Source organism: Pongo abelii, chromosome 12, assembly GCF_028885655.2.
Source record: "Pongo abelii isolate AG06213 chromosome 12, NHGRI_mPonAbe1-v2.0_pri, whole genome shotgun sequence".
Classification (NCBI taxonomy): domain Eukaryota; kingdom Metazoa; phylum Chordata; class Mammalia; order Primates; family Hominidae; genus Pongo; species Pongo abelii.
The window spans coordinates 40,699,954-40,726,487 of record NC_071997.2 but is presented as its reverse complement, the minus strand read 5'-3'; the positions used below and the strand labels follow the sequence as shown (position 1 = coordinate 40,726,487).

General features: G+C 42.0%; 1 protein-coding gene across 3 annotated transcripts in view; it reads right to left on the bottom strand.

Annotated features, from left to right (window-relative positions):
* ACOXL (acyl-CoA oxidase like) overlaps positions 1-26,534 on the bottom strand; it is a 390,431-nt gene that overhangs the window by 334,789 nt on the left and 29,108 nt on the right. For 2 of the 3 annotated variants that reach the window (XM_024242376.3, XM_054547921.2), the window contains exons 1-2: positions 18,165-18,244; positions 1,845-1,928 (exon numbers count right to left, since the gene is read on the bottom strand). In XM_024242376.3, the coding sequence (XP_024098144.2) occupies positions 1,845-1,928; positions 18,165-18,239 (159 nt within the window). In that variant the 5' untranslated portion in view covers positions 18,240-18,244. Of the gene's footprint in view, positions 1-1,844; positions 1,929-18,164; positions 18,262-26,534 lie in introns of those variants that run through there. The other variant, XM_054547920.1, reaches the window with a different exon arrangement.

Genomic DNA, 26,534 nt, shown 5'->3' with positions numbered 1-26,534 from the left:
CCACCTGTGGAGCTGTCCTCATGGTCACAACCCACGGAGGCTTGCTGAAGAGAAGGTAGATGGCAGAGTAGGGTGGGGGTGCAACATGGTAAAAGCATAAACTGGGGATCATGAGAGTCTGGACCAGGATCCTCCGGTATTTCTGAGAGGGGATTTATTTATTTATCTGTTGCATCTCAGCTAACTGCTCTCTCTGAAAGCCACAGCCAACCCATCCAAGAGGGAAGAGATCGTGTCTGGCTGAAATCACAGGGAGCCCAGTCTTCCTGGAAAAATCTGATGGTGGACATCCTCACGACAAGATGGCACTCACAGATTTCTTTGTTTTTAATTCCTACCTACCAATAGACAATGTCCACACCAAACTGAAATCACCACCATATTGGACTCACTGCCAATTGACCTGGCTTCTTGTCTGATCATTCTGTCTTCATGTTCTAGTTGTCATTTCTCCTCTTTGGGGACATCAGGACTGGGTGTTTGGATATGAGGAATCATTTTGAGACCCAGTGGTGTCCAGGGGGGGAAAGGAGGGCCCCATGAAGGACTCTCTGCTGGAAGGCTTAGGCAGCATGAGTGGCTGCAGCAGACACGCCCACCTGAGCTATTTTGTTCACCTTCCTTGGTAAGCTGGAACATGCAAGATGATTGTCTTCCCTCAAGACAATAAGATGCCATTTTATAACCATTTGCAAAAAAATGGAGAAGTCTAAGAATTCCAAGTATGGGAGAGGATATGGATCCACAGGATCCGATTACATGCTGTTGGTGGGAATGTGAATTGATGCACTAACTTTGGAGAAGAGATTAACACTACTCTTTAAAGTTAAGCATTCATTCATCCTATAACTAGCAATTCCATTCCTAGTTGAATACCTAAGGGAAGATTTTACCCATGTTCAACACCAGACATGGACAAGAGTATTCACAGCAGCACTTTTCACATTAGCAAAATCCTGGAAACAACATGAGAAAGTGGATGAATAAATGCTGTGGTATACTCACACAAAGGAATATTACACAGCAGTCAAAAATGAATGATCTTCCATTGCTATGTCATTCACCAAATGACAAAACTATAGAGATGGAGAACAACAGATTAGTGCTTGCCAAAGGACAGGGGTGGAATGGAGGCCAAATGAAACTATAAAGGGGTAGGACCCGGAATTTTCTCTCTGATGATGGAACAGTTTTATATTTTGATTGTGGTGGTGGTTACATGAATCTACATATAGGGTCAAACTGCATAAAACTATACACACACACACACACACACACACACACAATTGAGTGCATGTAAAAACTAGTGAAATCTGAATAGGGTCTATGTCCTATTTAACAGTGCTGTACTAATATTGATTTCCTGATTTTACATTGCATTACTGCTCTATAAGATGTCACCATGACTAAAGGGTTCTCACGACCCTATGTACTATTTTTGTAACTTTCTGTGGGCATTATTATTTCAAAATGAAAAGGTTTTTATTTTAAAATTTAATGAATACAGGAACACACAATATGAATCAATCTTAGCAATAATATTTAAGTGAAGAAAGAAAATCACAAAGGATTATGATACTGTTTTCATAAAACTAAGACAAAGGAAAATAACCAATTGATACAAATGTAACAAAACTACACAAAGAAGAAAAGCAAATTAGAAACAAAAACAGGATAGGATATGATGGTTAAAAGGGAAGTCAGGCACAGGTTTTGAGGTATGCAATTTTACCAACACCTGTGCCACTACATAGACTGAGAGAGCTCATGGGGTTATAGTTTTCACTCCTTGGCATGCAAAACGAGCATGCGTTCATGAAGGGCAGGTGCCCGGCGCCTCTCACCTTCACTCCTGTGGCCATGTCCGCCATGGAGAGGACTTCTCCTATGACAAGGCTTCGGCTGACAAAATTCTTTGTTTTCTCTGCCTGAAAATATGACAGACTCAGTATCAAGGTTTCCTTATGGTTTTCTGACTTGTTACATTCACAGTTTTTATAACAAATGCATGTTACTTTTATAATAAAAAATAAACACAGTAAAAACAGTTTTTAAATTAAGAAACAATTCCATCATTCCACTAAAGTAAATGTTTTCATCTTTTTTTTATGTGGCTTTCTGGTCTCTAACCTTGTTAGTGTTAGACTCTTCTTATACAATAGTCAACTGCATCCGCATGGAGGCCAGCCTGCGACCCTGCAACCGACTTGCCTCGTGCCTTGCTTTGCTTTCTCCAGGTTTGTCCCTCCCAGCTCCTGGTGTTCCCTTTACAGGCCGGCACCCCCACGGTTCTGCCTAGCTCCTCCAATGTGTGCCACAGCCTGCAGCCTCTCTGCATTGATGCCCCAACCAACAGAGAATGCCTGGCTGGAGCTCTGTCGACAATCTTTTTTTTTTGTACAGACAGGGTCTCGCTATGTTGTCCAGGCTGTACATGAACTTCTGGGCTCAAACGATCATCCTGGCTCAGACTCCCAAGAAGCTGGGACTACAGGCATGCGCCACAGCACCCAGCTTCAGTGACCATCTTGATGTGAGGGTGGAGGATTAGGAAGTCTGGGAGCACTCTGGACACAGGAAAAGCAGTATGTTTACTTTGTTAACTATAGACCTTCTCAGGGCTTTGATGATTTAAAAATCATGAGGTCCCAATCCCCTCTCCTCACTCACTGTACACAACAGCAACAAATCCCAAGGCTATACAAACACACTTTTCTCCACCAGTGACAAATGAGGCATGGCAAAAACACTGTACATGTTTCATTTTAAAAATTCAGAGGCAGCCAGCATTTCCTTAGAAGGTGATAGGCCCTTGAGTGGGCAAAGTGCAGCTGTCCATTGTTGAAATCAGTGCTAGTTGTCCTTGTTTGCCAGTGTCTTCTGAGATCCACCCAAAAAAACTCGTGCTTGTTACCCATGTGTATGTGTATGTACATGTGTGTGCATGTGCCTGTGTGCACATGTCCATGTATGCATGTGTGTGTCTATATGTGTTGTGCATCTGTATGCACACGTGTGTGTGTGCAAATGTGTGTGTGCCTGTGTGTGTTTGTACACTGCTCCACCAGCAGCAGGATGATAACTAACCTTCCTTGAATGACTTTCAGTTTCCACACTGGCTAAAGCTCTCACCCCAAACACACTCTAGATTTTTCCCTCCCATAGGTTTTTACAATGTTTCTCTCAACCATTATTAATTTGATCAAACAGCAGGCTGTCAAGATTTATGACTCTTACCATGGCTCCAACCCAATGCATCTTGTATTGATTATTTCCTAAAATATCTCCAGGCTTCAGTATATAAACCACTGTGTGGCTCCAGCTTCAGCTCACACTGCTGAAGTTATTACCAACAAATAATAAAAGACAACTAAAGCAGATATTTGCAGACTTTTTTAGAGGGCCCAAGTGTCCTTTGTTGCACAGATCCTCACAACAACCCTACACGGGAGGCTAACAGGACAGGAAAGACTGAACCCATGTAACAGACAGGAAATCCCAGGCTCAGGGAGGTCAAATGACTTGTCCCACCAGAGTCACCTGGGAAGTGGAGAGCAGTATCCTTTATCAGAATCCAGAGCTTCAGGTTTCTCATCTGGACATCTTGCCACCAGCCCTCCCTGCTCCTCATTATTAAGCCAGAAGAAGTCTTGGGACTCTGAGTGGCCCAGCCTTCCTCATCGGTCCACCCCTATTTTTCACCACCAGCCTTGTTCCCAGAGAGCACCCGACATCAACCTGCCCTGGGCCCCCAGTTCATCTTCCTGAGAGTCACCCTCTCTGGAATCATCACAACAAATCCTTCCTTGACACCAGCTCTGTTTTAGCCAAACTGAAATAATCAGGAGTAAGCACAGCCCCCTGAATTTCCAACTATTCATAGCTTTCTTCATATTTCATTCTCTTCACGCACACCATCAGTGCAGGAGTATGACTGCCATTAATGGTGTCCAACTGCGGTTATTTTTACTTACCAGTTTGAAATTAATTGCAAGGACATTTACTGAAGAATCAATCCAAAATTTAGCCATCATAGAGCATTATAAATTGCCTATGACAATTACTTCCCTTCCCTTGTCTCTGCAGGAGATAGTGACCTTTGCTATTAGATCTGATGGGAAATGACAATAAGAGTTTGCTATTAATTCTCTGATGTTCATTTAAGCATATATTTGTACTAATCCATCTCCAGATGCCAAACCAAAGTTCCAGAACTGAGAATAGGCTTAATAAGAATGACTGCCTTACTGGTATATATTTTAACATTTTCGTCACACACAAATTCCCTACCTTCTTCAATTCTTATTTTATTTCTGATTAATTGTTCTTAATTAAAGAATGTCTAATATTGACAAGTTTCACCTCTCATTGAAATGGCAGCACCAACTGGTCTATGATGATAATGATCAATCAATAGCTATGTGCTTTTCTACATTAATCTTTGCAGCAATTCTACTGTATCAATAGCTGCCTTCATTTACACTTAATATATTCAAACCAAATTCAATCTCCATAGTAGCATGTAAGTTTGTAGTGATTTTAAATAATAATAATTCCATAAATGTATGAAATACTATACCCAAGCTTATAGTTTATCCTAAATTACAGTCCATGCTATTCACATGTATATTTAATAAATTCAGCCTCAAAGCTTTTCTTAAAATACTCCCCTTTCTTTGTAGAGCACTTGATGTAACAGATCATTGTGATGTAATAATCTGTTATAAACTCTGAAAAAATGTATGTTTTTACAGAGTAGTCTCTAAAAGACATATATACTCCTCAACTAAAACCACCATGATTCAGAATAGGTTGGATGTGTAGTCTGAGCTGTCTTTCCTCTGATGTTAGCCCACACAGCCTCCTTTGCCAGCTCTAAGCAAGACTCCCACCTCCTAGGCTAACCAGCCCTGGCCTTCCCTCCAAAGACCCCAAGTCTGGCCACTTCTTTTTTTTATTTTTTAATTTTCATTTATTTATTTATTTATTTATTTATTTTTTGAGATGGAGTATCATTCTGTCACTCAGGCTTGAGTGCAGTGGTGCCATCACGGCTCACTGCAACCTCCATCTCCCAGGGTCAAGCGATTCTCCTGCCTCAGCTTCCCGAGTAGCTGGGATTACAGGTGCACGCCACCATGCCTGGCTAATTTTTTTGTATTTTTAGTAGAGATGGGGTTTCACCATGCTGGCCAGTCTGGTCTCAAACTCCTGACCTCATGATCCGCCCGCCTCCACCTCCCAAAGTGCTTGGATTACAGGCGTAAACAATCGCGCCTGGCCAAGTCTGGCCACTTTTTACATCTCTTCACCAGACTCTTGTGCCCTGGACTATAGTAACAGCCTCTTGACTGGCCTCCTGTGTCCACCCTGCCCCAAACATCAGGCATCATGAGCTTTTTATTATTAGTTATTATTAAGATAACATTTATAGCCAGTGAAATGCACAGAGCTTAAGCACATGAGTTATGTTCAATTATCTACCTGTGTAACCATCATATCAATCAAGAGCACAGGGCATTCCCTTCCCCCAGCAGGCATCCCCATACCCCTCTACAGTTAGTACCCACCTTCACAGGCAACCACTGTTCTCTTTTCTTTCTTTGTTTCTTAGAGATGGAGTCTTGCTTCATAGCTGAGGCTGGAGTGCAGTGGTGTGATCATAGCTCACTGTAGCCTCAAACTCCTGGGCTCAAGGAATCCTCCTGCCTCAGCCTCTTGAGTAGCTGGGATGACAGGTCTGCCATCACAGCCAGCTAATTTTTTTTTTTTTCTGGAAACAAGGGTCTCACCATGTTGCCCAGGATGGTCTTAAACTCCTAGACTCAAGCAATCCTCCTGCCTCAGCCTCTCAAAAGTGCTGGGATTACAGGCATGAGCCACTATCGCCCCCAGCCTAACACTTCTTTTTGTATCCCATCCACTAGTTTGGCTTGTTCTTGAAGTCACACAAGCAGGAAACAGTATGTGCTCTTCGGGGTCTGCCTTCTTCCATGCAAATGAGGCATTTATGTTAAACTAAGGATATCCATAGTTCATTATTAGAATGGTTTCCATCTATGAATAGTTTATAATTTGTCTAAACAAAACTCTTTAGTGAAACTGGGTTGCTTCCAGTTTCAGGCTCTTATGAACAAAGTCGACATAAACATTTGTGTACAAATCTTTTTGGGGACATGTGTCTGTTTCTCTTTTGTAAATCCTTAGGAATACAACTGTGGGGTTAAAGTGTAGGTTTAGTGTTGTAAGGAACAGCCAAACAGTTTCTGAAAATGGGTGTACCATTTTACACTCCTCCCAACAATGAATGAGAGTTCTGGTTTCTCCACATCCTACCAGCATTGTCAGTCTTTTCCAATTTTAGCTATTCTTGAGGGAGTGTAATGTTATCTCACTATAGCTTAAAGATGTATTTCTCAGATGACTAGAGATATGAGCACATTTTCATATGCTTAACAGCCATTTGTAACTGTTCAAGTCTTTGGCCACATTTTTAAAATTGGGCTGTTTGTCTTTTTATCAAGTTCTAGGGATTTTTATATAGTATGGGAACAAATCCTTTATATCTGGACACAAGTTTTTGTCAGATATATGCATTACAGATTTTTTCCTACTTTGTACATTGCCTTTTTATTCTCTTAATGATGTCTTTTGATGAACAGCAGTTTTTAATTTTATTGTAGACCAGTTCATTAGTATATTTTCTTTTACATGTTCAAGTGATTTTTGAGTCTCCTCTAAGAACCCCTGCCTATCCTAATAGGACATTCTCCTCTATTATTCAAAAAATGTAGTAATTTTTGAGTCTCTGTTTAGGCATCTAATGTGTCTCAAATTAGTTTTGTGTGTAGCATGAGGTAGGGACAAAAGTTAAATTCTTTCCTGTATGCTTATCTAGTTGTTCCAGCATCGTTTATTGCCAAGACATTGCTTTTCCCATTGAATTGCCTTGGGAACTCAATTGGTCATATATGCGTGAGTTTCTTTCAGGACCTGCCATTCCATTCCATTGATCTCATTGTCTTTCCTTATGCCAATACCCCATGACCTTGAGCAGCTTTATAATATAAAGGCTGAAGTCATGTAGTGAGTCTTCTAACTTTGTCCTTTTTTAGAATTGTTTTAACTCTTCTAGGTCTTTTGCATTTCCATATATGTTTTGAAGCAACCTGTAAATTTGGATCAAGGTACTACAACATTTTTAAACTAAGTATCACATTGTTTTCCTTCTTCCCTCCTCTCTCCCCCCACCATAGCAAACACCTCCAATGACTCCAGTTACCACTGCAAGAAAATCTAACCCTCTGACCATGTCCTCCATGTCTAGCCCTTCTTACTTCTTGCTGGTTCCAGGGGTCACATAGTAGGCCAGCTGCACAGATCCTGGGAGCATTCTGTAACAAAAGCTGTAGTCATGTACTTCTGTTCTCTCCAAGGGCCTTTGACTACTCCAGGAAAGCCCAGTGCAGGATTGATGAAAGGTGACATTCCCATGGCTCTGTCTAAAGATATTTTTCTCTTTTCACGACATTATTGCAGGACCCTGACAGTGTAGGATTTTCCAAATTCTTGCCACAAATGTAATACCTCTTCCCCTGGCAGCACATGCTTACTACAATTCCTAGTTACTTCGAAAATGTTTCTGATTATTAGTGTAATTACAGAATCGACTGATATTGGTGGCAGGTAATAATGAACATATCTTATTGACATTACCAGCTTGATGTACAAGCTTAGTTTTTTTATGCAGCATTCTACATTCATTTTAATGGAAATTAATGGTTGCTTATAATTTTTAGCCCATGAGCAAATATTGTTCCCATTATTCTACATTGTGAGAGATAAATATACCACATGACTACTTAAAAACTGGACGGTCAAGCAGTACTACCACTGAGCATTCATTCAGCACTTCCTGTGTGCCCAAACACTGTCTGGACAACTTACCATGTGTTATGCCATTTGAGCCTCACATCAACCCTTTAAGGTAAGTATTGTTATCATCCACACTTCACAGAGAAAGAAACTGAGATGCAAAGAATTCAAAAACTAGCCCAAGGCCACACAGCTCCTCAGTGAAGGAGCAGCCAGTCATGAACCCTGTTCTATCTGACTCCAAAATCAGAAACCCATAACCATTGCATGATGGTAAGAAAATTGTACTATGACCATCCCATATCCCCTTTTCAAAACAATATAAGTATAAATTCATATATGATACATTTCAAAGACCAGATTGGGATATGCGTTATTTTTGGACAATAGAATTTTGCAACTGTGTATGTGTCTTTACCTGTCTGTATTTTTAACTTTCCTGTAATGAACATGCATCATTTTTGATAATGAGAAATTTGTCAGCATTTTTCCCAGTTATGGTTTGTGCATCTTTGTATAGTGTCTGTCTGTAACTGACTCATCTATCCAAGCCTCATAGCATCAGTAGAAGGTAGAAAAGCAGACTTGGAAAACCAGTAAGAGCCAAGTTGGCCCCCGTGCCAGGAACCAAAGGGAAAAACACTGCAGGGTTTCAGGCTCAATGTGGCCCAGAAGTCACGGCCCCAACTGGGCATGGCCACTGCCGCCAACATGAATGCTAACCCTGCCTTCTCCAACTGCACGAAACTCCTGCCTGCTGGCTGGTCCCATTGGGAGCTTCCAATAGTTGAACTCGGCTCACATGCCCAAGACCAGCTTTGTCTTGTGGCAGGAAGGCAGCCACTGGAAACCACTAATGCTACCCACATTCTATGTTTGGACAGCCCCAAAATAGGACACCTGCCCCGACCCCTTGAAGCGGTGTGGCCTCTCCCCAGATGCTATCATGAGGACAGCCTCCCTTAACCCCACATACACACAGGAGGTCAGTGCTGGGCTCTGTGCAGCCTCCGTGGCCAGTATCAACCCCGGCTCACCCAGGAGGGCTGTCCGTGCTGATGGCCCCTCTCTGAGCCACTGTTCTGTGATGGATGCACTCTAGCCCTTGGCCCATGAGACAGTGCACACTTAGAAGACAGAGATGGTCTCCTACTCATCTTGAGTTACAAGATCCCATTCTCCCCTCCCTCTGTTCTGTCCCCATCAGAACAGAAAGACTCTGCAGGGTGGAGTTTCACCACACACAGCTGTGGAATTGGGCCAACTGGCTTGAATCCCGCCTCTGCTTCATTTACTATTGAACTTTAGACAAGTTACCTTTTCTCTCTACATTTTAGTCCCCTGACGTGTAAAATGAGCACCATATTTACTTTATGATTTGCTATGATAATTTAATGGAGTAATGTATGTAAGAGGGCTTATGAGCCCTCTTACACTTGTCCCTACCTCTATGGCCACTTCTCTCCAGTCTCCTTTCAGGTGTTTCCCACCAGGCTCCACCCTTGGGCCTCCCCTTCTCTGTCACCCATGCCATGGGGATCCCTCCAGCCTTATGGCTCTAAATTCATCTCTATGCTGATGGCTTCCCCGTACCTTGACCCTAAACATCGCAAACATGTTTAGATGATCACATCTAAAGATTAGCTCCAGATTTAACCTAACATCTCTTCTAGGCTTCCCACCCAGTATATGGTGACCCTATCCTTCTAGTTGAGTTGCTCAGACCAAATACCAGGGAATCGCGTTTTCTTTCTTCTCTCACTCCACTTCCATGTGTCAGTGTCTGTCTACTGCTTGCCCTTCAGTAGAACCCCTATTCTTGCCACTTCTCATCACCTTGACTGCAGTCACTCTGGTCCCAGCTAGCACCACCTCTCTCCCTGGTGACTGCTCTCTCCCTGGTGACTGCTCAGCTCCCTGTTTGCAGTCCTGCCTCTCATATAGTATATTCCTAAGCCAGCAGCCTGGAGACCCAGTCGGACAGGTCCTGCTCCACTCAGTCTCTCCAAGTCCTCCCATTTTACCTGGTCTGAAGAAAATCAAATGCCTCGTAAGGCCCTTCATACTCCAAGGACTCACCATCTCCCTGGTTGTCACCACCTCTCTCCTCCTCTCTCACTCTGTTCACACCACATGGTGCTTGACATTCCATTAACAAGCCCAGGACACTCCCACCTTAGGCCCTTCATGACTGCTGTTCCCTCTGCCTGGATGCTGTTCACCGACCTCCAGCTGTCTCGCTCCCCCACCTCTTAGGCATCTGCTCCAATGTCACCTCATCATGAGGCCCCCACCTGTCCCTCCGACTCTTCCGAGCACCTTTACATCTTCACTTAAAAAAATTAACATACACACAACATAAAATTTACTATTTCAACTATTTTTAGGTGTACAATTCTCTGGCACTAAATATACTCGCAGTGTTTTGCAACCATCATCACCATCCATCTCCAGAACTTCTTAATCTTCCCAAACTGAAAATCTGCACCCATTAAACACTAACTCCCATTTCCCCTTTTCCCCAGACCCAGGAAACCACCATTCTACTTCCAATCTCTATGAATTTGACCACTCTAAGTAATTCATGTAACAGCATACCGTATTTATCTTTTTGTGACTGGCTTGTTTCACTCAGCATAATGTCTTCCAGGTTCATACATGTTATAGCGTGTATTAAAATTCCCTTCCCTTTTAAGGCTGAGTAACATCCCATTGTATGTATTACAACACGTTTTGTATGTTTTGTTACGCCATTAATCTGCCAATTGACATTTGGGTTGTTTCTACCTTTTGGCTATTGGGAATAATGCCACTGTTAACATGGACATGCAAATAGCTGTCTGAGCCCTTGCTTTCACTTCTGTGGGGTATATACCAAGAAGTGGAATTTCTGGATCGCACTGTAATTCTATATTTAATTCTTTAGGGAAATGCCATACTGTCTTCCCCAGTGGCTACATCAGTTCACATTCCCACATCACCACCGACAATGCACATGGGTTCCAGTTTCTCCACATCCTCTCCAACACTTGTTCTTTTCTGGTATTTTTTTTTTTTTTTTTTGATAATAGCCATCCTAATGGGTGTAAAGTGGTATCTCGTTGTGGTTTTGATTTGTATTTGCCTAATGATTAGTGACGCTGGGCATCTTTCTATGTGTTTATTGGCCATTTGTCTATCTTTGAAGAAACATCTCTTCAACTCATTGACCATTTTTTAATCTAGTTGTTTGTTTTTTTTCTTGTTGAGTTGTAGGAGTTCTTCATCTATTCTGGGGATATCAATCCCTTATCAGACATATAACTTGCAAATATTTTCTCCCATTCCATGTGTTTCCTTTTCACTCCGTTGATAGAGTCCCTTGATGCACAAAAGATTTTGATGTAGTCCAGTTTATTTTTATATAAATTTTTACTTAAATGTTTTTTAAAATTGTTTTTAACAATTAGATCATTTTTATTCCAAAAATGTATCTATGTTTTTCAAAAGCCTGTGTTTTTGGTGTTCTATCCAAGAAATCATTGTCAAATCCAATGTTAAGAAGCCCTTTCTTTACGCTTTCTTTGAATTTTTTATTAGTTTTTGCTCTTACATTTAGGTCTTTAATCCATTTTGAGTTAAATTTTGGATATGCTGTAAGGTAAGCTTCCAACATCATACTTTGCTTGTAGATATCCAGTTGTCCCAGCATCATTTGTTGAGAAGATTGCTCTTTCCTCACTGAATGGTCTTGGCACCCTTGCCAGAAATCACTGACCACATATGTGAGGTTTTATTTCTTGGGGCTCTTTATTCCATTCCATTGGTCTCTACACCTGTCTTTATGCCAGTTCCACAGTTTTGATTACAGTAGCTTTGCAGGAAATTTTGAAATCAGGGAGTGAGAGGCGTCCAACTTTATTCTTCTTTTCCAAGATTGCTTTGGCTATTCAGAGTCCCTTGAGATTCCATGTGAATTTTAGGATGAGTTTTTCTATTTCTGCAAAAATCACCTTTGGGATTTTGATAGGAATTGCACTGAAACTGTGGATTGCTTTAGTAGTATTGACATTTTAACAATATGAGGTCTTCCAATTCATGAACATAGGATGCCTTTCAATGTATTTGTATCTCCTTTTATTACTTTCAGCAATTTTGTAGTTTTCCATGTACAGTCTTTACCTCCTTGGTTAAGTCTATCCCTGAGTATTTTATTCTTTTTGATGCTATGATAAGTAGAATTGTTTTCTCAATTTCATTTTGGATTCTTCATCATTAATGTACAGAAATGCAACTGATTTCTGCATGTTGATTTTTATCCTGTAGCTTTGCTGAATTTATTAGTTCTGACAGATTTTTTGTGGAATCTTGGGGTTTTCTACATAAAAGATCCTGTCATCTGCCCAGAAAGACTATTTTACTTCTTCTTTTCCAATTTACCACACTTGATTTTTATCCCCAGCATCCATCACCATCTGACATACCAGAAATTTATTTTATTAGTTTATAGTCTGACTCCTCCCAGACAAAAATGTAAGCTCCATCGAGACAGGTAATTTCTGCCTGCTTTGTTCACTGCCCCTTGAGCAATGCCTGGCTCACTGTAGGTGCTCAATAAATAATTATAAAATGAACGAATCCCCTCACCTGGCACACGGAACGGACTTAGCAAAAGGTAGCAAGAAATAATTATTGGTTTTTTACATAGTATTTCACTGCACGAGTAATAATGAAGGCTTAGAATGAAATGGGTGTTTTTTATGCAGAATGGTTGCAGTGTCAAAAAACAAATAGCACCATGATTCCAGCTGCACTGGAATCCCAGGGCAGGTCCAGCTCACTCCCTGGCATGCCTCGCTTTCAAGTAACCCCTGTGGCTATCACAGATGACAACTGCATTCAGGTGCCAATCTACATAGAGAGACTTCTGTAAACAGACCACTCTGTCCTGTTGTCTCTGCCCAAATCCCCCAAGATATCCCAGGCGGCCAGGGCTGGCCTGACCAAAGTGCTGGCCAAGTGGCCAATGTCCAAGTCTGTGGAGCTGGAGCTGGGACAGGGACTCCTGCCAAAGACAGTATATAGGACTAAGAGCCAGGGGAGCCTGTCACAGCCCACTAGGAGAAGCCTGGGTTCCAGTACAAACAGAAGCCAGAGGCCCAAGGGGGAGCCAAGGCCAGGGCAGCAGAGCCAAGAGCTCAGAGTCTGTCCGTCGGTCAGGAGCCAGTCCTGGGATGGGTGGGGGAGTACTGCAGTCAGTCTGCAGCACTCGCTGGGGCTGGCACTGGAAGTTGTGGGCAACAGGGCGGGGCCTGGGTGAGTTGGGACTGGGACAGGACAGACATCCTCAGCCTCCTGGCAGATTCCTGGCTCAGCTCCTTTTGCACAACACACTCAGGGCTTAAATGTAAATGTTTCCCGGGAAAGGCTGTTTCTTCTCTCAGGGTCTGAGTAGAAAAGTAACCACCCTCCCCGGCATTCCCAAACACCTTCTAAGGTGAGCTGACCTTAGAATATTCTTCCATTTTACATCTGATCACCCACCTGATATTTCTCCAAATACAAAAATACCTCAAATGGAGATTACCTAAAATTCTGATAAAAATAACAGTCATAATATATGTAATATAAATATAATGCAACCAACATTCTACTAGTTCCCCTCTGATCTGCTGAGACTGAGCTTCCTGAGAAAATAGTAGACAATTTAGATCAGTGACTCTCAACCTTTATGGTCCCTGGACCTTTTCTGAGGATTCCAAAGAGGTTTTGTTTGTCCAGGCTACAGCTGTCAATTTACCATATGGCATAATTTTTATGAAAAATAATCATAATTTCAAAAAACCCATGAGAAGAATGGCATTGTTTCACATTGTTTTAATATCTGGCTCAATAAAAGATAGCTGCCCTTTCATATCTGCTTTTGTGCCATCTGTTGTGATATGTTGTTTTGGTTGAAGTTTATGATGAATATCCAGTGTCTCACATGCAGGTAGTTGGACATGTACTTTCCACGTAGCACCTGAAAGGGTATTGGGGACACACAGGGGTCCTCAGGCCCTACTTTGAGAACCACTGGTTTAGATAATGATGGTGCAACTATGCCCCTCACTCGTGTGGATCATGGGGATAAAAACCAGAGCTCTGGGTGAGAGAGAGAACGGCTGTAGGCTGGTTGGGGGAGGGGAAGAAGGAGTCAGGGGTAGGATCTTCATTATCCAGGTATCTGTCCGCAACCCGCACTACACTTGGCTGAAAGCAGCCTGATCCCAGCTGGCTCCCTCCTGGGGAAAGGTAATGTTGAGATGCAGTTTCCCTATGAGCCACCCACAAGCCCTGATTGGTAGGGACCAAATGCTTAATGGGAACAATTTTCGGGAGACAGGGTGCAGGAAAGGAGGCATAGTGCAGCAGTCCGCAACCCCAGATGCACAGTGGGTCACCTGGGAGATGTAAATGCTGACTTGATTAGCCTGAGCAAAAGCCTTCACAGCAAGAGTTTTTAAAGTTGTCTGGCTGCTTCTACTGTGCAGACAGGGGCAAGCACCACCTGTTTGATGTGGGCTCAGGAAGCAGAGCACCTGGGTTTGAATCCCTGGTTCACTAGTCATTTATATATACAACTCACTAATTGTGTAACTAACCTCAGGCCAATTACTCAGCTTCAGTTTACTTACCTGTAAAATGGGAATGCCATGAGGGATGTTGTGAATACTGAATGACATCATCTATTTAAAGTTCTTAGTGTTGGGACTGTACCAGAACATGTACTCAGTCAACTTGAGCTGTCACTGTCTGCTATGGTGAAGATCAGTGCAGGCTGTCAGACTCTGTCAGCTTCCAGGGATGAGCATCTCTGAGGAAGCTGTCCCCCATGCAGGACAAGACACTGCCACAAAGTAGACGATAAGACCTGGGTCTTAGAGACAGAAGGTCTCTGCATCCGGAAATAGAGGCAGTTGGTGACTCCCCCAGCCCAGGATCCAATTCTGGAAACTTGAGGGGAACAAGAGAGCTCTTGGCTGAGGTGCACAAAGGTGATGTCACTAGAAACAGGTGCAGGAGAAGTCGGCACAGAGAACAATGATGGTGTTCACACTGTGTGTGTGTCTGTGTGTGTGTGCATGCACACTCTGCAATCAGACTCATATTGTTTTTTCCCTTTAAAATTATTGAAACATCTCAAATCTATTACAGATGGCAGAGGGGAAAACACAGCGTAGAAATATTTTAATGGTTTATTCTTGGCCTGTGGACTGTCCATAGAGACCTGGAGCAAATGAGACTCCCTCCTCATTTGTCCCCTAGAACATCATCATTACACATTATACACTGCGTTCTGCCTCAGAGCTCATCGGATCATCCACAAAAGTGGAGAGCAACATGAAAGGGGGGTCCAGGGAAACACAGACGGGCCTGGCATGCTCCCTGAGCAGGCAGGACAGCCATGACTCAATCATTTTATTAAGAGGCAGGATGAATCATGTAACACTTCTTCTAGAATTACTGGATGTGGACAGCTCCTCCAGCTGTTTACAGGGTGGAATTTGAAAGCCTTCAAACACAGATGTGCTGCCGAGTCTCATGACATCTGCCCAGCGAGATGAGCCTGCCGCACTGATGGCCAGTTTCATTTCCTTCAGGTTTATTGGCTTTTGTGAATTCATACAGAGAGAGGTGCCAAACAGGCCGAGATAATTCACAGAAATGACTGGAGGGATCGTCTAGGGCCAATCCTGTGCCTCCTGGAGGAATTATATCTAATCACCCAGGACAGAGAGTTGTCCAGGCTGCCTAAGGCCACTAAGTGAGCCAGGAAAACAGGGAGATAATTGGATCCAGAGCTCAACACACTTCATCAGGAGCGAGATTACAGAGGCTAATCCTTCAGACTCAGCGGGTCGGGCTGCAATTAGCAAGCCTCATTAAGGGATCAGCCCTCACGTCCGGGTCTTGAGTATTGACACTAAGTTAAGCCAGAGACATGCTGGGCTAATTAAGGGAGCAAGAAGCTGGCCACAGGCCAAGATTTCACCTTCCCACCAGCCCCATGCCGAATGCACTTGGAGGCGACTCTGATAGAGAGAGTGGTTGGCAGCAAAGAGGTTGGTTGTTTTTGTGTTTTTTTCTTTTTTGGTTGTATTCACAGCTCTAAATGGATGCTCCATCAAGAGGCAATTTCCTAGCTTGAAAATCTCTGCCAAACTACTTGGTATGAAATGATTTTTTACGCTTTGCAAGCACGCTCCACTCTGCCACGTCAGAGTTTTCCTGTGCCAAGTGGACATCCATCTGCACGTTCACCAGCTCAGCTGACACTGCAGTGCCCTCATCAGTGTGGAGGTGCCTGCAGTACGGCAGCGCAGGTGGTGTTAAGGCTCTGCCTATAATTCCTTCCTGAGAAGACCCCAGGATTGGTCCTTGTCTCCTCAGACAACCTACCAAAGGTTGGTGGGATTGTGGGGAAGGGAGAAGGATCTACTTTCAAGCGTGGATCCCAGGCCCCCACTAGCTCCATTCTGTGCTCCACAAAGAAAGGCGCCCCTGTGGCCTCCTGAACTGGGAGGACTCCATCCCTCAGTCCTCAGACTCTCCCTCCCAGACCATGCTGGGTGGGGAGAGGGCTGGGCTGCTCAGGATAGGGTCGGCTCCTCAGCATGCCGCTGAGCTGCAGCTACCCTAGTTCAGGCTCCTCCCCTAGGGGGTCTCACAGTGGGGGTGGTGTTGGGTTTTTTGTTTGTTTGTTTGTTCATTTTGAGACAGGGTCTCACTCTGGTTGCCCAGGCTGGAGTGCGGTGGTGCGATCATAGCTCACTGCAGCCTCGACCTCTGGAGCCTCAAGCGATCCTCCCACCTCAGCGTCCCAAGCAGCTGGTACTACAGGTGTGGGCCACCATGCCTGGCTAGTATTTGTTTAGTTTTTTGGGGTTTTGGGGGTTTTTTTTAATTTTTTTTTTTGAGACAGAGTATCGCTTTGTTGCCCAGGCTGGAATGCAGTGGCGCAATCTCAGCTCACTGCAACCTCTGCCTCCTGGTTCAAGGGATTCTCGTGCCTCAGCCTCCCAAGTAGCTGGGACTACAGGCGTGCACCACCACACCTGGCTAATTTTTGTTTTGTTTTGTTTTGTAGAAACAGTGTTTCACCATGTTGCCCAGGCCATGTTTCACCATGCTGAGGCCAGGCTGGTCTCAAACTCCTGGCCTCAAGTGATCCACCTGCTTCAGCCTCCTAAAGTGCTAGGATTACAGGCTTGAGCCACTGTGCCTGGCCAGTTTTGTATTTTTTTGTGGAGACAGGGTTTCACCATGATGCCCAGGCCAGTCTTGAACTCCTGGGCTCTGGCCAGGATCAGCCCACCTTGGCCTCCCAAAGTACTGGGATTACAGATGTGAGCCACCACACCCTGCTGAGGTATATTTTTTCCCATGTAAAGTGTTAAGAAAGCCATGAAGCTGAATGAACTTGGCTAAAATACATCACTCCTAATACTGACACAAAGGAACTCACTAATCACGTATTTTTTTCTTTGTTTCTTTCTTTCTTTTTTCATGAGGCTAACTTGACTAAAATAATACCACTAAATTTAGAATGACAGTTTTTAGACAAATAAGACATAAACTTTGGATAAGTCTAAAGTGCTTTCAAAGCCCTTAAAATGAGTTATTTCTATTTCCCAGCTATTTAACTTTATCCCTAAAATTATATTGGTTTTGTGTACAAATATTTTATTACTTTGCTGATACTCCTATTCCCTCGCCTGTGAGATTGGAGAAGTGAATGTGTGGGCCGAGGAAAGGGTTTGTTAGGTTAGTGGGAGTGGGGCAGAAAAGGGGCCTGAGGAAGACACTCTCCTCCACCGAGACTTGTCTGTCAGCTGCCCTCAGCATGAGATCAACAGGCTTAGCAAGTCACAGAAGCAAACAAAACAAAATCTCTAAGCAAATTAACACAGGAACAGAAAACCAAATACCGCATGTTCTTACTCATAAGTGAGAGCTAAACATTGAGTACACACAGACACAAAGAAGAAAACAATAGGCACGGTGGCCTACTTGAGGGAGGAGGGTGGGAGAAGGGTGAGGGTCCAAAAACTACCTGTCGTGAGTTCTGTGCCCACTACTGGGGTGACGAAATACTCTGTACATCAAACCTCCATAACACGCAATTTACCCATGTAACAAACCTGCACATATACCCTCTAAACATAAAATAAAAGTTGGAAAGAAAAAAAATCTCTCTGTCTCTCTCTCACACCCACACACCCACACACACACACACACAACCATACCAAAATAATAATGACACTTACCAGATCCTGAACTGCACGTTTTAATAGAGGTAGACCCATGGCAAACTTCACTCTCTGAACTGTCAAATCTCTCATTTCATCCAAGCTTAAATCATACCTGTGAAGAACAGATACAAAATAAGACAGCCAATAATTGGTGACTGAGGGGAGGCTGTGGATGCTTTGACCCCGGGCTCAGACAGAAAAGCTGTGTCCATTGTAACGCTTGTTTGATATTGTACACACTGTGTGTGTCACACAGACTGGGTGTTCAATACAGCCAGACACAGGGAGGGAGAGATGGAAGGATTTCCTGACAAGAACATCTTTTTCTTATTCTTATTATTACTATTATTTGAGATGGTGTCTCACTCTGTTGCCTAGGCTAGAGTGCAGTGGTGCAACCTCGGCTCACTGCAACCTCCGCCTCCCGGGTTCAAGCGATTCTCCTGCCTCAGCCTCCCGAGTAGCTGGGACTGCAGGTGCCCACCACCATGCCCAGCTAATTTGTGTCTGTGTGTGTGTCTGTGTGTGTGTGTGTGTTTAGTAGAGACAGGGTTTCGCCATATTGATCAGGCTGGCCTTGAACTCCTGACCTTGTGATCCACCCGCCTCGGCCTCCCAAAGTGCTGGGATTACAGGCGTGAGCCACCGTGCCTGGCCAAGACCATCTTAAAACAAGACTGCAGCACCTCCTGCTCTGCAGGCCTTTGAAAATTGTCTGAGATGACTTAAAAGCGGCATTTGGGAGATAGGGGAGAGGGAGTGACATGAGTGTTACAAGAGGTGGACTGTGGTGGCCATCAGGATTGCCACTCAGGGTTGCCTTCGAGAGTACCTGCTTCCAGCTGCCATACCTTTGAAATAACAGAGTGATGGTAATTACATTCACCATGAGGCTGCTCATCTCTTGGCTGCTACTAGCTGACGGTTGAGCCTCACAAGGTTCTAGAGTCAGGCCATGCCTGCCCAAGAGGTGACCTGCTCTGGGAGCCCACTTGCCTGCAGACTTTGTCATCACTGCACTGTGTCTGAGGCTTTCCCAGCTCAACCCTTTCCTCCCCCTCTCTTTTCAAGGAAGCCAGACCTGACTGCCTTTGTTCTGGAGGTTCTCCCCACCAATCCAGCTCCCTCCCACTTACCCTTCTCAGGTGTTTTCTCCCATTAAATCTCTTGCACATCTAGCCCCACCTTGGTGCCCACTTCTCAATGAACCTAAACTGACACAGGAGGAGAGGTTCCTCTTTGGCCACCTAGAATGTTTCCATGCAATGCACAGCCTGAGCCTGGAGGACCTCACTCAGGTTAGATTTCAGAGCCAGAGGATATGAAAAGGATGGCCTAACAATAGAAAACCCTCTTGGAGATACCCACCCTACAACAGAAAAACATCAGAGCAAAACACACCCATCTTCCTCTCCTGCAGTTTCAGTGGGGCATCGCTCTTCCTCTCTACCCCATAACCCTGCAAAAGCAGGAGGGGGTGCTCCAATTCCTTTCTGCAAGGCTGAGGGGAGAGTTAACCTTCCACCTCTTGTCTTGCAGAGCAGATGGAGTGTCTGAGTTCCCGACCTGGTGAACACCTTGGTGGGCCAAGCAGGGAGCTGATCTTCTATCCCCTGCCCAGCAAAAGCAGGTGGTGCCAGGGTAGCATTAGTGGAGTCCAGTAGTGGCCATCTATACCCAGCAACAACAAGGCCTAGCAAGAAGATGCGAGGTAAGTCTAGTCACACCCTGCTTCACACCAACACCCCATCAGCAGGACCCAATGGGAAGCTGAGACTTCACCCCTACTTGGTATTAACAAGGAAAAAGGAGGTGGTAGGAGAGAGGGTCAGTTGGCACTTAATTCACCCCTCTCCTTCCCTGGTGTCATTAGCACCCAGAAAAGAACTGAGCTTCCATCCCATACCAGTGACAACAAAGTGATGTGGGTCAGCTTTCAACTTCCCCCTTCCTGATGGCAGCTCAGCCCAGTAGGGAGGGGATGATCTCACATCCCCACTTGAAGGCCACTGAGGTCATGAGATTCAACGCCCTACTTCAGCTAAGTAGGTGCTGGCAGGGCCAAAGAGGGGAGCTGAACTTCCACTCCATACATTTTCAACAAAGTCAGCTCAACAGGAAGCTGAATATACATGGCCACCTGGACATCCCAATATACCTCAACAAGGGACCCCATGTTAAAAAACATTCAATCAATCTTAAGCCACATAATAAAATATCCAAAATGTCTGGGACACAATAAAAAATTGCTCATCATACCAAGAACCGTCAGAACACACACAAAGAATTTACTAAGAACCATCACAGCAACAAGGAACATCACAACATGAATGATAAAGAAATCAACAGATACCCACACCAAGATTAATCAGACATTGGAATTATCCGATGAAGATTTTAAAGCAACCATAATAACCATGCTTCAATAAGCAATTATAATTTCTCTTGAAATAAATAGGGAAAAAACCAGAAAATTGTATCAAAGAAGTGCAAGTTATAGAAAAGAATAAAATGGAAATCATAGAACTGAAAAATATGATAACCAAATTTTTTAAATCTCACTAGATGAACTCAAGAATACAGCATAGATGAAAGAATACAATCAGTGAACTTGATGACAGATTGCTATGGTCTAAATGTTTGTATGTCCTCCAAAATTTATATGTTGGATCCTAATCACCAAGGTGATTATATTAGAAAGTAAGGGCTCTGGGAGATGATTAAGTCATGAGCAGTTCACCCTCATGAATGAGATTTATGCCCTTACAAAAGAGGTCCCAGAGACCTGCCTTGCTCCTTCTAGTATGTTAGGACATAGCAAGAAGGCACCATCTATGAATCAGAAAGCAAGACCCTCACCAGACACCAAATCTTCTGGCACCTTGATCTTGGACTTCCCAGCCTCCAGAATATGCAAAATAAATTTCTGTTATTTAAAAGCAACCTGATCTAAGATATTTTATTTTAGACTAGAACACAAATCCAATCTGAACAACAAAGAAAATATAGACTGAAAAATAAGACAAATGTTTCTCAGGAACATTTGGGACAATAACAACAGAGCCAACATGCATATCTTCAGTTTCAAAAAGCAAAAAAAAGAGAGAGACTGGACCAAAAAAGTAGCATAAGATATAATAGCTAAAAACTTCCCCTACTTGGTAAAAGACATAATAAATATACTGGTTCAGTAAGCTGAGCAAATAATTGGCTAAACCCAAAGAAGCCCATGTCAAGAAACATCATAATTAAATGTCTTAAAACTAAGGCTGAGGAAAAAGTCTTGAAGGCAGCTAGAGAGAAATGATGGGTTACTTATAGGGGAAAACCATTGGAATGACAGCAGATTTCTCATTGGAAACTACAGAGGCCAGAAACAAGTTGCTCAACATTTTTCAAGTACTGAGACAAAATAACTGCCAATGGCAAATCTTATATTCAGTGAAGATATCCTTCAGGAATGAAGAAGAGGAATAATAAAAATCTTATCAGGCCAAAAAAATCTAAGAAAATGTTTGCTAGCAAGCTGACTTAAAGAATGGCTAAAGGTAGTTCTTTAAACAGATAGGAAATGATAGGAGAAAAAGGCTAGAACTTTCAGAAAAGAAAGAACATCAGAATGAGTAAAAATATAGTAGACTAGATTACTTGTTATGGGTTTTTAATAGACTTTTTTAGAGCAGTTTTAGGCTCACTGCAAAATTGATTAAAAGATACGGAGATTTCCCATATAGTTCCTGCCCCCACATGTGTATAGCCTCCCTCACTATCAAAATCCCCCACCAGAGTGGTATATTTGTTACAGCTGATGAACGTACATTACCCATCATTATCACCCAAATTCATAGTTTACATTAGGGTTCATTCTTGGAATTGTACATTCTGTGGGTCTGGATAAATTTATCATGACATGTGTCTACTATTATAGTATCATACAGAGTAGCTTCACTGCCCTAAAAATCATCTGTGCCATGCCTCCCCCAATCCCTGACAGCCACTGATCTTCTTATTGTCTCCACAGTTTTGCCTTTTCCAGGATGTCATACAGTTGAAATAATGCAGTATTTCAACTAGACTTTTGGATTGTCTTCTTTTACTTAGTAAATACCTTTAAGTTTCCATGTTCTTTTCATGGCTTGATACCTCATTTCTTTTTAGCACTAAATAATATTCCATTGCCTGGAGGTACCACCATTTATCTATCCATTCAACTACTGATGGACATCTTGGTTACTTCTAAGTTTTGGAAATTATGAACAGAATTGCTATAAATATCCATCTGCAGGTTTCTCTGTGCACACAAGTTTTCCATTCCTTTGGGTAAATACCAAGGAAAATGATTACTGGACCATATGGTAAGAAATCACAACTATCTTCCAAAGCAGCTATAACATTTTGTATTCTTACCAGCAATGAATAAGACTTCTTGTTGTCAGCATTTAGTGTTGTCAGTGTTCTGGATTTTGGCCATTCTAACAGACATGTAGTGATATCTCGTTGCTTTAATGTGTGTTGCCCTAATGACATATGATGTTGAGCATTTTTAATATGCTCATTTGCCTGCTATATATCTTCTTTGATGAGGTGTCTGTTAAGGTCTTTGGCCCATTTTTTGATGAGGTTGTTTGTTTTCTTATTGTTGAGTTTGAAATGTTCTTTGTATATTTTGAATAACGGTCTTATATTAGACGTGTCTACGTGTCTGTTGCAAATATTTTCTCCCAATCCATGGCTTGTCTTTTCATCCTTTTGACATTGTTTTTCACAGAGCAGAAAGTTTTCCTTTTAATAAAATTGAATTTACCAATTCTTTCTTTCATAGATCATGCCTTTGGTGTTGTATCAAAAAAGTCATCACCAAATGCAAAGTCAAATGGACTTTCTTCTAGATCTCCTAGGAATTTTATGATTTTACATTTTACATTTAGGTCTGTGATCCATTTTGAGTTACTTTTTGTGAAGGGTGTAAGGTCTATGTATAGATTTATGTGGGGGTGGGGGTTGTATGTTGACGTCCAGTTGTCACAGCATCACTGGTAGAAAAAGCTATCTTTTCTCCATTTTATTGTTTTTGCTCCTTTGTCAAAGATCTGTTGACTATATTTATGTGAGTCCATTTCTGGACTTTCTATTCTGTTTCATTGATTCATTTGTCTGTTCTTTCACCACCACTATACTATTTTAATTACTGTAGATTTGTAGTAAGTCATGAAGCCAGTAGTGGCTGTCCTCCAACTTTGTTCTTCTCCTTCAATTTTGTATTGGCTATTGTGAGTCTTTCTCCTTATAGGCTTTAGAATCAGTTTGTTGATATCCATGAAATAACTTGCTGAGATTTTGATTGAGATGATGTTTAATCTTAACAACATTAAGTTTCCTCTCCATGAACATAGAATATCCCACCATTTATTTAGTGATTTTTTTTCATTCATGACTTTTTGAAATAATATTTAATGTCTAAAGCAAAAATTATAAAACCATCTGATGTGGTACTCCATGTAGGCTGAAGAAATACTTCAAACAATTTGGCCAGGGGCAGTGGGTCATGCCTATAATTCAAGCACTGTGGGAGGCTGAGGTGGGCGGATTGCTTGAGCCCAGGAGTTTGAGACCAGCCTGGGCAATGTGGCAAAATCCTGTTTCTACTAACAATACAAAAAATTAGCTGGCTGTGGTTGTGTGCATGTGTAGTCCTAGCTACTTGGGAGGCTGAGGTAGGAGGATTGCTTGAGCCTAGGAGGGGAAGGTTGCAGTGAGCCGAGATCACACCACTGCACTCTAGCCTGGGTGACAGAGTGAGACCTTGTCTCAAATTTTTAAAAAAGGACAAAAAAAAAATATTTTAAAATTGGAAGGGTAAAGGAACCTAAATGAAAGTTAGGTTTCTATACTTCACTCAAAGTGGTAGGACAATACTAGTAAACTATGATAAATTAGGTATGTACTGTAACACCTCAATCAACCACTAAGAAAATATAGAATGTGATATACTCTAAAACACAATAAATAAATCAAGATGGTATCCTAAAATAATGTTCAAATAATCTACAGGAAGGTAAGAAAACAAAAAAAAATAAGAGAAATAAGAAACAGAAGAAACAAATAATAAAGTGGCAGATTTAAACATTAACATATCAATAATTACCCTAAATGTAAACGGTTTAAATACCACAGTTAAAAGACAAAGATTGGTAGAATGAATTTTTTAAGTCTAAAAATATGCTATCTGCAAGAAATCCATTTCAGATATAATGGCATAGGCAAGTAGAAAGCTAAAAGATGAAAAAAGTTAAGCCATGTGAATGCTAATCAAAAAGAAAAAGTAGAAATGGGTATATTTATATCAGCTAGAGTAGATGTCAGAAAAAAGAACATCACCAAAGATAGCAAAAGATATTATAATTATAAAAGGATCAATCCACAAAGAAGACATAACAATCCTAAACGTGTACACACCAAACAACAAAGCCTCACATATGTAAAACAAAAACTGATAAATCACAAGATGTAGCAGTCTACAGCCAATCAGAAGAAAGAAATCATGCAATAGGTTAAACAGACAAAGTTTAATACAAAGTATTACTATGATAAAATATTCACTATAAGATATAGGGAAACTCCATATGGTACCCTCAGGCTGAGAGAGAGCACCTAAAAAGGGGAAAAAGTTGGAACAGGTACAGATCTCACTAGAGAAGGTATGGTTCAGCCCATCAACCAGCAGAGAAGTTAGCTGATTTGGCCAGGCCGGAGTTGGTCTGAAGTTTCTGGGATAACAACAAACCATCCTTACAAATGCAGGTGGGGAAGCAAACCATCAGCACCTGGCAGTATGGGTGTACAGCAGGCATCAATGCAGACAGGAGGCCTTTAGAGCACATGGGCCACCTGGGAGCTTGCAAAGATATAAGCTCATATAAAGTTTAGCCTCAGCCTGATTCCATGGGGAGCTCTGGAATATAAATGGCATCACAGAGTTGTCTCACTCTCAGTTAGTCATTGATTGCAGGGTATTCCCAAGGAGAAAGCATAACCTCAGGTATTTCCAGAGAAGGTAACTTCCATAATCAATGACAATTCAAAGGAGAAATGTTCAATTGGGAGTTGATATTAATCAACATTCTCAGAACCAGTCAATGGGTATGCAAGCCTAATAAAGAGATCTTGAGTGTCAACAGCAATTGCTACAGCAGCTGACTAAAGCAGCTAGGAAAAAAACAACACATTAAAGAAAAAAGAATAAATTGTTTTAAAAAAAGTAATCAGAAAACAGAAAAAGTAGTAACTAATAAATCCAAAAGCTAGCTCTTTGAAAGCAACAACCACAAGAAGTTATTGTTGAATATTGTTCTGGTGGTATTCGCCAATGCAATTATAAGAGAGAAAAAATTAGAGAAATCAAAATTGGAAAGGAACAAGTAACACTATCACTATTTGCAGATACATGTAGCAGGTTGATTTACTGATAACACCTATGCTTCACCTCTCCTTGACTCTTGCCCTTAAACACTCCAGTTCTCATTTAAGAGGCAGGGTCTATTTTCCTACCCCTTAAATCTGGACCTAGCCAATGGGACATTCTTTGGCCATTAAAATATTGGTAAATTTGAGAGAAGCAAACACTTGAGTGCTTATGCATTTCCCTATCTGTCTTGTTCCACATGAATGCTAATGAAAAAAACACTATTATATCCTGTGATACTCATGGAAATATCCCTGAGTGAAGCTAAAAATATGCTCAGACTACCATGTTTAGGGGTGATATAAAGTAAGACATATGTGAGAACAGCTCACTTGTCTTGGCCATGCCATCCTAAACCAACCTACCTCTAGGCAACCTTCAAGTATGTGAGAGTCCAGCCAAGATTAGAGAGGCTGTCTGTCCAATTCATGGCTGACCGAAATACATGAATGAGTTCAGTTAAGACCAGAAGGTCCTCCCAGTCATGCACAGATGCGCGAACAATAATAAACAACTGTCATTTTGAGCCACTATATATTGCATTATAACTAGCTATATATGATTGTACACCTGGAAGCCCCCAAGACAATCAACTAACAACTACTACAAAAATAAGAGTTAGCAGGATACACAATAAAAGAAACCAATAGCTTTTATTCAGATACATTAAAAACCAGTTAGAAAATATGTGAAGGAAAAGATCCCACTTGCAAAAGTAATAAAACAAAATTAAAATATACATTAGAATAAATTTTTTTAATTTACAGAACTTAGATGAAAAAACTTTCATCTAAATATACCTAAAGAATACAAGAGAAGACTTGGACAAATAGAAATGTGTGCCATGTTTTTTAACAGAAGACAATATCATAATGAAATCAATTCTCCTTATGTTAATTCATACATTAAACATAATCCAAATA